General features: G+C 52.0%; 1 protein-coding gene across 1 annotated transcript; it reads right to left on the reverse strand.

Moving 5' to 3' along the window:
- Positions 1 to 253: 253 nt before the first annotated feature.
- On the reverse strand, positions 254 to 2,790 carry Fam170b (family with sequence similarity 170 member B). The gene is made up of 2 exons (XM_063233631.1): positions 2,449 to 2,790; positions 254 to 1,315 (listed from the first exon to the last, which is right to left on the reverse strand). Exons 1-2 carry the CDS (start codon positions 2,558 to 2,560, stop codon positions 585 to 587), a joined length of 843 nt encoding a protein of 280 aa, XP_063089701.1. The 5' UTR covers positions 2,561 to 2,790; the 3' UTR covers positions 254 to 584.
- Positions 2,791 to 13,362: the final 10,572 nt, after the last annotated feature.

The following is a 13,362-nucleotide window of genomic DNA, read 5'->3' on the forward strand; positions in this document are numbered from 1 at the left end:
TTCTTGAACGAATGCACCTTGCAGGAGGGCATAGGCGCGTTGCATGGCAACTTCTAACAGACCTAACACCGACACCCAGGAGCTCAGGTGAGGCGTTCCCCAGCTGTGTCTCCACCCGAGAAGCTGCCTCCTCCCCTCCTCTGTGCCACTTTGTCACCTACAGCAACAGCCGCTTCTGTGGATGTCACCTGATAGCGTGGTTCAAAGAGGCACTGACTTCCACTTTGAGTTACTCAAGTTTAATCCCAATAACATAAGAATAGCACTCAGGCAAATGGCGGATTCCTAACAGTGTAAAAATAGGGCTGAAGCTTCATTTGCAGTGGGCTCGCCTGGGATCCACTTCTTGGACAGCAAACGGGGAAACTGTAGAGCCCCTCCTGCAAAATCAGAGCCCCCGAGGCTTGTGCTGTCTCCGCTTCTGCGCGGTGGAAGACACTCCAAGCCCTCTTCTTGGCTCTGGGGTCTTTGAAATGCTGCGCCCCTGGAGAGACTCCATCCCCCTGCGCCCAGGCTCTGATCCTGCTGGCCGGAAGAGGGACCCGGGGGTGCTGGATAGAGGGTCAGGGACGCACCCTTGCGCTTCACTCTTGCTGCTGGCGAGACCCAGGGTCCTCCCCCTGGGACAAGGCACGCTGCTCGCTGCCCTCCTCCTGGCCAGGCTGCTTGCCGTCCTCCGACTCCAGGTCCTGCACCTGACCCCGCGCGCGCCGCCTCTCCAGCATCTCCTCGAAAAATATCTGGCAGCTGAAGCCCTCCTGGATGCCGTGCCGCGCGTGCTCCAGCAGCGCGGGCAGCGAGGGGAAGACGCGGCAGCAGGCCACACAGCGCAGCCCGTGTCTGGTGGTGACCAGCGAGTCCGGAGGCTCGCGCAGCTCCTGCTCCAGCTCCGCGTCCTCGCGCCCAGCGTCCTCCTCGGGCTCCCCTTCGTGCTCGTCGCCGCAGGCCTCCAGGTCCCCACGCAGATCGGTGTTGGAGGCCACCTCGAAGGAGGAGCCCCACTGCCGCTGCCGCCCCAGAAACTGGGCCTCACGGATGCGCGGCTGGCTGCCGATGGGCGCGAAGCCGGCCTCGGTCTCCCAGGCCACGGCCACGCCGCGCACGGTCTGCACACGGGTGTACAGCGCGGGCACGCTCCGCGGGCCGGGGTCCCGGTCTCCGCGCGGGGTCAGGTGGCTAGAAGGTCGCGGAGAGTAGGAATGATACGAGGATGAAGACGCAGAGGGTGAAGAGCGGCTCCAGCCCAGCGGGATGTGCCACGGAGTCCTGGAGGAGAAGTCCTCCGCGCGGGCCAGCACCGGCTCCTCTGTGGTCCCTGCGGAGCCCAAGGACATGGCGTCAGTGCCCTTCAGGGACAGGGACAGGGTGGAAGCTACCTCTAGGAGTGGCAGGCTAGGAGGGGACCTCGGGACAGCCAGCTGCCTCTGCTCATTTCCTGCTGCCATCGGGGTGACAGTGTCCATCCCGCGAGATGACCAAAGGCCATGATGGATGTGGCCACCCAGAAGCTTGACTGAGTCCCCAAAAGCCACCCATGGAGGAATACAGAGACAGTGGCGTGGCCCTCGTAGGACAGACGCTCCAGACACCACGCAGTCCCGCTCCTGGGTAAACTGAGGTGACTGGGGATGTGTGTGGCACGGCATTTGCTAGACAGAGGAGCCACACTGAAAATGCCATGCAAGACATCTGCCAGCCAGGATGACATTGCAGGAAAGGCAAAGCTATGGGGACAGAACAGCCTGCCGGCAGCTGGGAGGCTGCCATACAGGTGCACGGGCTGCTGGGACTTAGCATGGCAGCGTTTTGTGGGCTGTGGCCATGGTGGCTCTCTGGAGGCCCACATGTCACGGGCCTCCAGAGTGGACACACACAGTTGCCAGAGGCCATGTCTGTAAACTCCTGCTCTGTGTTGGTGTCTAAAGAGCAAGACCGCCCGTCGCTCTGGTCTCACACCATCTGGGACAGGTCTCTGTCCTATAGGTCTCATGCCCTCTCCTGGGACACTTACTGTGTCTTTAAGTTCAGAAAAGGTTAACCATTTTGATTTTCACAAAGAGAGTAAAAAAGCTTGATGCAGCCACTGTGCCCCAAGAGCAGCATTCCCCCAACGGGCGGAGCGTGGGGACATCCTGAGGCTTTCTAGTCTGCATGTATTATAAGGGGATTCTTATGTCACAGTGGAGTCACAGCATTGATATGTTGTTTTATCAACTGTGCATTAAAACGAATGTCCGATGGTTAACATCTCCCATTTCTGTCCACACAGCTCCTGAAGCCATTGCCTGTACTCACCTAGCCTAGGTTGTTGGCAAATACCAATCTCCTGGCCCTCGTCAGGTCTATCTTTGTGGTTAGCACACCCTCAGCATTGGGAACCACCTGGCCTTGTGGAGCATCCTTCCTTGGGGTCCACACAGCTCACCCCCGTCCTCTCTTTTTCCCTACCTGGCCATAATGCTCCCAGACTGCCCTCCGCGGACCCCAGGCTGGTCACGCTGGGGGTGGTCCTATCAGTCGTGGACTCTCCTCCTCGTAGGTCTTTCAAGTGGTGCTTCATGATCCAAAACCACTCTTGCTGCTCTGTGCCACTGCTGTGGGCGAGAGTTGGCTTGGGCAGTGCTGAGCCCTCCAGCTGGCCCTGGCCCGAGTGGCCCCTGGGCCGCCACGGTTACTAGGCTCTGCTCTGTGATGTCACCAGTGACACATTCTGTTCTGAGCCTAGGAGCCAGGCCGTGCTTCCCACTGTGAGCTCGTCTCCCTGGGGATGTAGCTCTGCCTTGTGTGTTATCAGGGACACACACAAAACGTAGACCACCACAGGTGCACACAGATGGATGACATAAACACAGAAACACAGTGGACACGGAAGCCCATGCATCATTCCTGATCACTCAGATCCACAAGCAGTGAACACACACAGGCACGCAGTGTGCAGCAGCGCCAACAAATATGTGGACATTTGTGGGAGACACACACTTTCCTGCACGCAGACTCACAGCAGCCATCGCCAGGGATCAAAGCAGTCCTGCCTCTCCGGGAGCGGTGGCGCACACCTGAGTATCAGTCCTGTCTCAGAGAGGTGGGGGCCGGGAGGTGGCAGATGTGAACCCAGCAGCTTAGTGACTTGGTAAGACCCTGTCTCAGAAAATAGAAAGGTCTGGGGACGTAGCTTTGTGTGAAAGCCCAATGCCAAAGGAAAAAAAGGGTCTCATTTTCCACCAGGGACACAGTGGAAGGTCACATCTGTTGCCTCCCAGAATTCCTCACCAACACTGCTTGTGCTCCAAAACCCTCTGTCCCCCAACTGTCCTCCTGCACAGTTCCACAGCCCCAGCCTCTACTGTGCGCCCACACTGCAGGGAACCCCGGCCAGGCTCCCAGCCCTCCCCTCCCTCCTCCTGCAGGCTGCCCCCACCGCCTCATGTGGCTCGCTGTCACCTGACTATGCCAACATGTCTACTGCTCTGAGCAGCCCACTTGTAGCTTGGGGTCTGAGGCCGCCAGCCCAACCTCAGTTGTGTCCGATGGCCTCCTCTCTCTCTCCCTGACCTATAAGAGGAAGACGAGTCATGCACAGGGCAAAGTGAAAGCAAAAGTGAGTTTACTTGCAAAAGGAGGTGTCAAAGTGAGGACTGGGCTCCTGGAGCTGGGATATGGGGTACTGAACATGGGGCAGCGGACCTGTTTCATACGGTCAGGGTCTGCACACGTCTCCCTTCAAGGGTGACTGCTTGTTGCTAGGGGTTTGGGTTCCGTGGGTTAATAAGGAAACAGGTAAGCACGGGAACCAGCACGAGGAGGAGCCGAGGTACCCAATCTCGCCTGAGCAGCAGCAGAAGGAAAACCACAGACTGCTCTGGGGGTAAAACCCCAAAACTGCCAGCAGCATGTAGCACTGTCTCAGGGCGATCACAGAGGCCGGTGTTCTCCTACCTTTAAAGGACCTGTGCTGCTCTTCTGACCCTCCCTAAGGGTCCTGTCCTCACTTGACCTGCTCTGCCACCACCCTCCTGCGCGTATGAGTCCACGTGTGCCTGCCTTACCATAAGGATGTCTTTTATTTTGCTCATCATAACCTAGTGTCTGGCGCAAAGTTCGGCCCACAAAGTTCGGCACTTTACAAACAATTGCCAAATTAAAAAATCAACACGCTATGCATCAGGTGGACAAGGCATCCTCTGCCTTGCAAAGGTGTCTCTCTCCGCCCCTTGGATCTCTGCAGCCACCTGGTGACAGCCTGCTCCCAGGAGGATTCTGAGAATCGCCTCTTCCATGTTTGGGCCACCAGCGGCCTGGCACATACTGTCCGCTGTCTCCCTCTACTCTGAATGTCTACGCAGCTGAACCACATCCTCCAGCACAGTCCACCATGCCCCACTGCAGGGCTTACTAATCCTTTCCCAACCCACTCAGCCTCACTGACTTGATTTCTTTGAATTCTAAGTCCTAAACAGCTCACAAAGGAATGAATTAAAGATAACCCTCATCTTCCAGGGGCAACACCGACATCACACGCACACACCCAGAATCTCCCTGCCCCTGCTCCCCGCTGAGGTTGCTGGTGGAGTGGCCACACCAGGAGGCCCACAGAGGCACGGGAAGTCACACCTGCAGCAGCCAAGGCGGATGCCCCTTGGAAGAGGAGATCAGGAGTGCACTCTTTCTTACCAGGTAAATATGGAAACCTGCTTCCTAACAACCAAGAGGCGCCAGAAGAAACACAAGATCAGCCACGAAAGTGACTCTAGGCAGGGCTGTTTGGAATTTGCTTCTTTTTTTTTGATTCTGAGGTTCAAACTCACGACCTTGAGCTTGCCATGCAGGTGTTTATGCCACTGAGCTAAATCCCTGGCCCCAAGTTTGGAATTTTTAAGGAACAACACAAACAGCAATTTCCCAGGAAAAGAAGGCTCAGACAATAAATACTGCTGAAATTTTTATTCACTATTATAAAAATGAACTTTGGCCTCATCTCCTGTGAAATGACCAGAATATTTTCACACGACCCAGAGGTTATTGTTTGAGTTAAACTAAGAAGAAATTAAAAGACTAATGAAGATTCATAATGATAGGACAATTTTTCTCAACTAAATGATGCCAGTTTTCACAAGCATTGAAAATGTTTGTCATCTTAACTTTGTTGCTTAAAAAAAAAAGAATCATCTCACCATTGGAATTGGTGTTTCTCTGTAAAAATAAGCAGAAAAATAAGTAAAGGAAAAGAATGGGTAATTCTCATAAGAAGCAGCAGAGACTGCTGGTAACTGAGATAAAGGAACCATAGTAGCTTAAAAGCGTGGTACACACTGCATCCTTCCCACTCACCAGACTGCAAAAGTTGAAAGACGAACACCAACAAGTGTTGCTGAGGACACAGGGTGTGAATCTTCCTATGTCTCTTGTTGACCTGTCTCGTGGGAAGCTGGGCAGACCCTTCACTGCCATCTCTTTCCTGGAAAACAATTACATTTAGTCTAAAAAAAAATTTATGATAGCATTGTTTAGTAACAGAAAAATATAGGATTCATGTAAAAGACCCATCAAAATAGAGAAATGGTGAAATAAAAAACCAGTAACATAATCAAACTATGGAATGCCATCCCATAATAAATGAATTCGTGTTACATGAAATCACAAGATACAAGGAATATATGGATGATCCTATTTATGTAAAAAGTCGAGCAAGATAGCCTTCCCTCAAAAGCACCCAGTCAAACTCTTGTACAAGTATGAAAGACACATAGGCGATCTGAAACCAGTGACCCCCAAGTGGACCCGTATTGGTGTCAGAAGAGGAGAGAGATGGGGAAGCGGGGTTGTGGAAACCCGAATTCCCCAAGGTGATCACACCACTTTTGTGACTTCTTACAGCTTAACAACTCCCTCATCCTGGGCTGGGTGGTTCTGGGACAATGGAATGCCCAGAAGGACACTTTCTGATGGTCCATGCTCCAACAGCAGAAAGAATATGGCTTCCTCCTGGTTCCCTCTCCTCTTCCGTGTGGACCTGTCCGCCATGCTGTAAGGAAGCCCCCACCACCTGAAGAGGCCACAGTAAGTGGTCTAGCCCCAGCCTCAGTGAAGGTCTCCATCAACCATAAAATGGTGAGCAAAGACCAGTCAGGCTTTCAGTGTTCTGTTTGGGGCCTGGAAACCACAGAGCAAATAGCTGTCGCCCAGCTGGGCTCCGTCTGATCCTCCAACTTGGGAACCACAGCAAAGAAAAAGGTGATTTTAGGGGACGTGGTGGTGCACGTGTGTAGTCTAAAGACTCAGGGTGGGCAAGGCAGGAGGCTCAGGAGCACAGCTTGTGCAGCTTAGTGACTTGGTGTGATTCTATCTCAAAATTAATTTTTTTTGAAAGTTTGGGGGTGATGCTCAGTGCGAGGGACCTGGGTTCAATCCTCAGTGTGGGGGAGGTAATGTAATAGGCATTGATTTTCCTCGCAATGTTTAAACACGATCCTGAGAGGCCCCTTATCCATCCTGTGTATGTCCCACACACCTCATCTCCCCAGGCCAGTGAGGGACACTTCAGGTCAGGGGAGCACTGTGGTTTCCCAGGATAACTTGGGAGACGGCCAGGTGGCCACAACCCGTGTCCCTCACTGTTCAGCGCTGTGTGTGTGTGTCCAGCAGTCTCGGCTTTATTCTCTTGGACCCCAGGGGAAACCACTTTGCCCCCTGGATCTCAAAATTTTTAAGAAGTTGCTTTTGTGTTCAACCTTACAGGTCTCGTAGAGACACCACGGTTCCTCTGGTGCAAGAAACCCACAGTGTAAATAAATAAAAGATCAAAATGAAAGTTGGATTGGAGGAAACAGGAAATTAGTTATTTTAGAAAAGGAGAGGAAATAAAGAGATGGAGAGAGAGAGAGAGGGAGAAAGGAATAAGATGTGTGTGTATGTCCTGGCTCCCGTGATAAACAGAACACTGCATACTGCAGACATGTACTACTAAAAAAAGTTTAAAACCGCTATTTTCCAGCATCCCTTGGGTTAGTTCTTTTCCCCCGGAATCTGTGTGTGTTCCTTCTGATCCTACTGATGACCTCCTTGTGCACGGGAGTTGGAAGCCCCTGGCAGTAGAGGGTCATGGGTAGGAGGACTGAGGATGAGGCTTCTATCTGAGGCCCATGCTGCCCCTTGCTGCCCGCTGGGCCTCATCACAGAACGGCTTAAGGAAACCCCACCAGAGACACGCAACTGTCCCTCATCCCTGTGATCTCCGGCTGCTTCTGGCCCAGAAAAGGGGCTCCATCCCAGCCCTGCCTGGCTCGAGGGGATACTGAGCTGAGACCACCCATCCAGGGTTTCTGCCCCCCCTCCATCCCCCAGCATGCAGTTTTCCAGCTGTTTCTCTGGCTTTGCCAGGAACCTCTCTGCTTCACTGGAGCAGCCAAGAGAGTGATGTGCAAAACTGTAAAAGTCCCAGCACAGCACTTTCGTGAAGCTGAGACTGACTCTCTGCCAGCTCGCTGCACACAGCACGTGTGAGCCCTGACCTCATCCTGAAAGCCCCGAGTGATTTCCAGGCTTAGCTCCCCTCCCAAACCCTGTTCTCCCCTGCCGGCTTCGCTCAGCTGAGAGGAAGCCGCCAGGAAACAACCAACCCAGCCACGCAGGAAGCAGAGACGCCACACTGCATGCGCTTTCCCTGGCTTCTAATTCCAGACACGGCTTGCTCAGTAATCTAGGTTACCGGGAGAATCAAGTCATTCTCCTGGCGCCCACAGAGTCCAGAAATAGCATAGGCGCTCGGCCCTGGAGCTGGCATTGCCTGGATACCACATGGGTTACAACAGTGGCATTTCCATGGGTGGCTTCTGTGTAAGGCAGAGGGACCGCATGGCAGAGACCCTCCCAAAATACACGCGGGATCAGGTATAGGCCAGGAAGGGACAGCTACCCCAGATGTGGGCGAGGCATGGAGTGGGGGCTGTACCCCTGGGGGTTTCTGATGGTGGAGAAGCAAAGAATGAACTCATCCTGTGCTCGAAATGCAGGGAAAGGGGCAGAAACCATCAGAGGGGTTGAGGGTAGGTACAGGAATATATTTCGAGTTCTTTTTCTGTTGTTTCTTGTAACTATTTAAAAGAAATGAGTCAGTAGAGCACAGAAAGAAAAATCTCAGCCACCAACAAAGAAGCTGAGAACTCCACCTCAGCTCCCCTCAGAGACCAGGACAGGAGTTTTGTTTTTGTTTGCTTCTGACGACTTCATAACACCCTGCCCCTCGTGCACGGTTGGTCTGACTTTGCTTGGGGCACCCATGTAAATAACCCAGGCTTTTCTGTAGAGAAGGGAGTTTCTATGGCCCCATCCCCATCCAGAGCTCAGAGCCAGGCTCCCTCCTGCTAAGCTCTGGCCCTCTGGGACCATGATATTTTCATGAGGCTGCTGGATGCGGAAGTGTCTTCCAACACATGCTTCCCTGGTAGGTGAGCTAAGCCAGGAGACAGACATCCCACTGGATGCCACACGCATGACCCTGAAGCCCTTGTGTTCCAGCAGCTTGTCACGTTCTTAGTAAGCCATGCAGGAAGCTCAGGGGAAGGGTTTGGTCTTCCCTCTCTCTGTGTCCAACATGAGCTGGCTGCTGGCCACCTGGTTACTGTGCACCGGCTGTAGCTGCTGCCTCTTACTGAGCAGGCTGTACCTCCCAGCAGCGCAGCCTGTGTGGACATCCTGAGACCCTAAAGGCTGCCAGGGAGTTGTTGCAACTTCCAAGCACACTGTGCCTGCTTTGTGCAAACTTGACCTCACTTCTGAGGTGTGTGGGTGCTGTGTTGTCATTGTAGATCACCCTAAGCAGAACCGGGATTATATACATCCTGACTCATAACAGACTGGGGCAGGTTGGAGATTTAGCTCAGCAGCATAAGCGCCTGCCTGGCAAGTGTGAGGTTGTGAGTTCAGTCCCCGGTATGAAAAAAATAAATAAATTAAATAAAATATAAAATAAAATAAAATAGCTGTGGCAAAGACCTATCTTAAGCCTGGCTTCTTCCCATTCTATCCTTCAACAGGATGACACTGCTGCTTAATGGACCATAGAGGTATCCCGGGGGAGGACAGTGATGCTGCCCCTTCCCAGCACACTGCCCAAAGCCTTGCGTGGATCCAGAGCCTCCAAGAATGCAGTGGCATGGGGCAGGAACTTCTAGGAAGACTGGTCAGAGCTGTGTGAATTCCCGCAAGAAAGTTCTTAGGAAACGAGCCAAGACTCAGGGCCCAGACATGCAGCGGTTCTCTTGAGCTCTGTCTGTGTGCTGCTGTCTGCACCCTGTGGGGCACAGACCCTGGCCAGGCATGGCTGAGAGGCTTGGCACACACTTGCCCAGCCTGCAGCCTCACTCTGGTGAAGGGGTCCGGCTCGAAGGGCCCTCTGCTGTCTGAGGTGCTCAGTGTATTCACAGGAGGACCTTGTGTCAGGACAGTGGCTTGTGGGACACCAAGCTTGGCTCTAGGACATCCACAGTGCAGTTGAAAGGGAGCGGAGTTGCTCACAGCTCACCTCCTACCTGACCACCTGTGCTGCATTGTCTAGCATCCCAGGGAGGACCGGGAAGCCTACCAAGGCCAGCACGGTTCACTTTGCAAGAAAGCAAAAGTCTGTTTGATGCTGCTACAACAATGTATTGGAGGCTTGTTTGGTTTATGATTCTGGCTGGAAAAGCCAAACAGAATGGTGCTGCCAGCTGGTGAAGACCACTGGCTGCATTAGTGTGGCCAGAAAGCAGACAGGGAAGCAGCTACTTGCCGAGGATGTCAAAGATGGGGTGGAGGCTCTCAGTGTGCCCACCTGCTCCTTAGAGAACTAACCAGGTCCTGTGAAGAACTACATTAATCCCTTTTGAAGGCGGTACCACAACTGCATAATTGATCTGCATTTCTAAAGATCCCTCACCTCTCAGTACCGTTGCACTGGGGACCAAGCTTCGAGCACATGAGCCTTGGGAAGATAATGTACATCCATCTGAGCCTTAGCAAGAGTTCTTAGAAATCGACCCAAATTCTTCTTGGCTGCCGGACACTCAACTAATATGATAAACTCCAAAGGGGAGGACATGTGACTTATCCACTCTTTATGGATAAGACCAAGTCCCTTTCTGTTATTCAAATGTTAACTTAAAAATGATTTCCAACAAGTTTGAAGCCAATCCCCTAACTTTATTTGTGACGGACTATGACAGTTTGTAAGTGCAATCCACAGGTTATACTGCTCCATAGAGAAATATCACTGAACAGCCCCATAATGATTTTTATAGCATCTACCTGCTTTCACACAATTTGTGTAAATGGGCCCTATTTGAACTATGATGGATACACAAATTTACACTGGCTTCTTGGAAAACTGCAATCCACAAACACTGGTAATCCACAAAGCTCAATCACAAGTCAGGCTACACCCCTAACCAACTAGACAGATTACAATAGACAGCTAAGCAAATCAAAAGATGAGTAGCAGTGGAAACCTGATCCCTCTTGTCTCGGGATTGAGGCTGTGGAAACAGAGTCCGGTTCCCCACGCTGCATGGTATCTTCATAGAGATGTGCAGGGGGCTTCCTGGCGCTGCCCTGTGTCCCAGATGTATGAGCAGGGTCCCCGCATTTGGTCCTTGCACAGCCTAATATAGACCATTTGAAAAGTGCCAAAGCAGTGAACACAGAGGCAGCTCCTCGGCCAACTGTAAAAAGAGAAAGTCAGCATGACTGATGGAACCATTGCTCCCTAAGAGAAGATGGGGGACTCCCATCATAATGAGTTCTCATGGCCAACAAGGATATCCCATGATGCACCGGACCAGTCAGTGTTGGCTAATGGGGACCAAAGATTTTGTTACACTTTTATTTTTGTTTGGCTTTATTTTTATTAGTGCATTTTTGTGGGACAAAATGATTACACGCACTGTGAGGAGTTGGCACACGTATATCACACATCTTAATTCCTTCTGTGTTTCCTTCTCCTTCAATCTCTTCCCCCTCCCTCCATCTCTGGGTGCCCTGCCCATTTTCAAAAGATCTATCTCCCCGTTTCCTCTTATCTATTTTTATTTTGTCTTTAAATTTATTTAAGCATTTCTCATATAAGAGATATCATTTAAGAGAACCAATTGTTGAATCTGTCATGACTTGGCAAGCCAGTTTTTAAGCAGTCATTACCAAAATCAAAATTGTAAAAACTCGTAATTAAGGACAGGACATTGTCTTAGCTACATTTTCCATTACTGGGACAAAACACTTGATGTGGAAAGTTGAAGGAGGAAAGGTTTGCTCAGAGTTTGTAGAGGTTTCAGTCTATCATTGGTTGGCTCCAAGGCGGGGTGGGCGGGCATGGAGGAGGAGAAATAGTCCATGGCAGGGCAGAAGACAGCAAGGTACTGTAACAGCAGCAGCAGCAGCAGTGGAACCCTCCCCTTCCTTTATCCCTTCCAGGATACCACAGGCGGTGCCCCTATACCCAGGTTGGTTCTTCCCATTATACACACCCAGAACTACGCCAAGCCAATCAGTGGGCCAGTTTAGTAACCACACACCCTTAATCCCAGAATCACACAATCCCAGCATCACACACCCTAGATCAGCCACCTCTGAAAAGCCTCACTTATGTCCATAGGAGGTTTGGGGGAAACATCTATAGACACAAGCCATTACAAAGACATTAACATGAAATTAACATACTCAGGACACTTGACTTCCTAATTATTTTACTACATGTGTGGTAGCTTGTGAAAGGGACTGACGGGGATATTTACATCATGGTAATCTGTGGAGGCTAAATCGAGGGCCACCTTCCCCTTCTCTAAGCAGAGAGCAGGCTATTAAAGAGCTGCCCATCACACAGCTGAGGCCTCCAAGGACAAGGACCTGAGGCAGATGTGACTCCTAGCATAGCAATCTTTCCCTGTAGGTCCACATTCTGGGCCAGTTCCCACAATGTGGACTCCCTCTCTATCCTTTGGGGCGCCCTCAGCCTCACACCACCTCTAGGAGTCACACTTTGCATCAGGTACTTCTTTTGATGATTGCTTCAGCAAGCCAGGAAGGTGGGCAAAGCAGGACCCCTTCCCCTTGAACATAGGAGAAACCGAGGCTCAGTGAGATGAGAGAAGCTTCCTGGGCTCTCACGGCCTGTAGGATGGAAACCCAGAGTTCTCGGCTATGCGTCCGAGTCCCATAGTGTCGGCATTTTTTTAAATAATGATAAACTTACAAGATGTGCTGCCTTGAGCAGCGTTGAGAACTCTAGATTTCACATGATAGCCAAGAGCAAGGCGATCAGGACTGCTTTTACTCCACTCCAATATTAATTACCAAGCTTTGTGACACTCAGACACATCACACTGCCCACCATGATGCACAGATTACAGCGTGGCTCAGTTCGTGGTGACAGCAGGATCCTTAGAGGCAGGGCTGAAATCAGAGGCGGGGAGCACACAGCTGTGAGAAGTCCCCAAGGGTGCCAGGTCTGACACCAGACCAGGCAGAGCTCGTCCCAGGCACCGGGCTTGCTGGGTGTGCAGGACTCACACAAAGCCTGAATTCGGACATTGACTGGTTCAAGCAGGGAGATGGGGCCGGGGACAGAGCTGGAGTTCAGCCTGTCATCCTCATGACGCGTCCCCAGGTTTCTGATGAGATGACAGGTGAGTGTGCGTCTCAGCTGGCCGCAGTGTTGGGGTCCCTCCTCCTACTCACATCTTTCATTGGTCTGGGGGTCCCGTAGCTCACAGGTCTGGTCTCTCTCATGTGGCTTTGATCTGTCGTGTGTCCATGTGCCCCTGATTCCTCCTGATAGACTCCAGGAGGTCACTGTTAGTTACCGTGATTAATGTGGGGATTGTGCTGTGCAGCCTGGTTGTTCTGTCTGGTCAGTGTGGAGCGCCCAGTGTCTGGCAGTGATCTGTCCACACGGACCAGTCACCATGTCACCCTGCCTCAGTCACTGCACCTGAAATGGAGCCAATGGCTGCTTTATAAAAGGAGCCACTCAGGGTAAGGCACAGCCTGGGCAGTACGGCTCTGTGCAGCCCAGGGTGCCTCACAGTGGGTACAGCCTGCTCAGCACAGGTAACAAAAATTTCAGCCTGTGACAGTGTCTTCCTGGGACACTGCCACCCTTAGACAGTCACCCTAAAGCAAAAGAGAGGCACCCCAAGGTTTCCATAGCCATTTTCAACATAATGTGTTTACATGAGTGGGCTCAGAAGCAGCCCAGAGGCCCCCGCTGACTACATTGTTGGTCAGCTCCAACCTCATCCGGGAACTTGTTAGAAATGCAGATTCCCAGGCCCCAGCCTCACCTACGGAGTAAGACACTGTGAGTGGGACTCAGGTATCTGCTTACGCACGCCT

Source organism: Cavia porcellus, unplaced genomic scaffold, assembly GCF_034190915.1.
Source record: "Cavia porcellus strain 051 isolate PalLab524CR breed Dunkin Hartley unplaced genomic scaffold, mCavPor4.1 scaffold_23, whole genome shotgun sequence".
NCBI classification, from domain to species: Eukaryota; Metazoa; Chordata; class Mammalia; order Rodentia; family Caviidae; genus Cavia; species Cavia porcellus.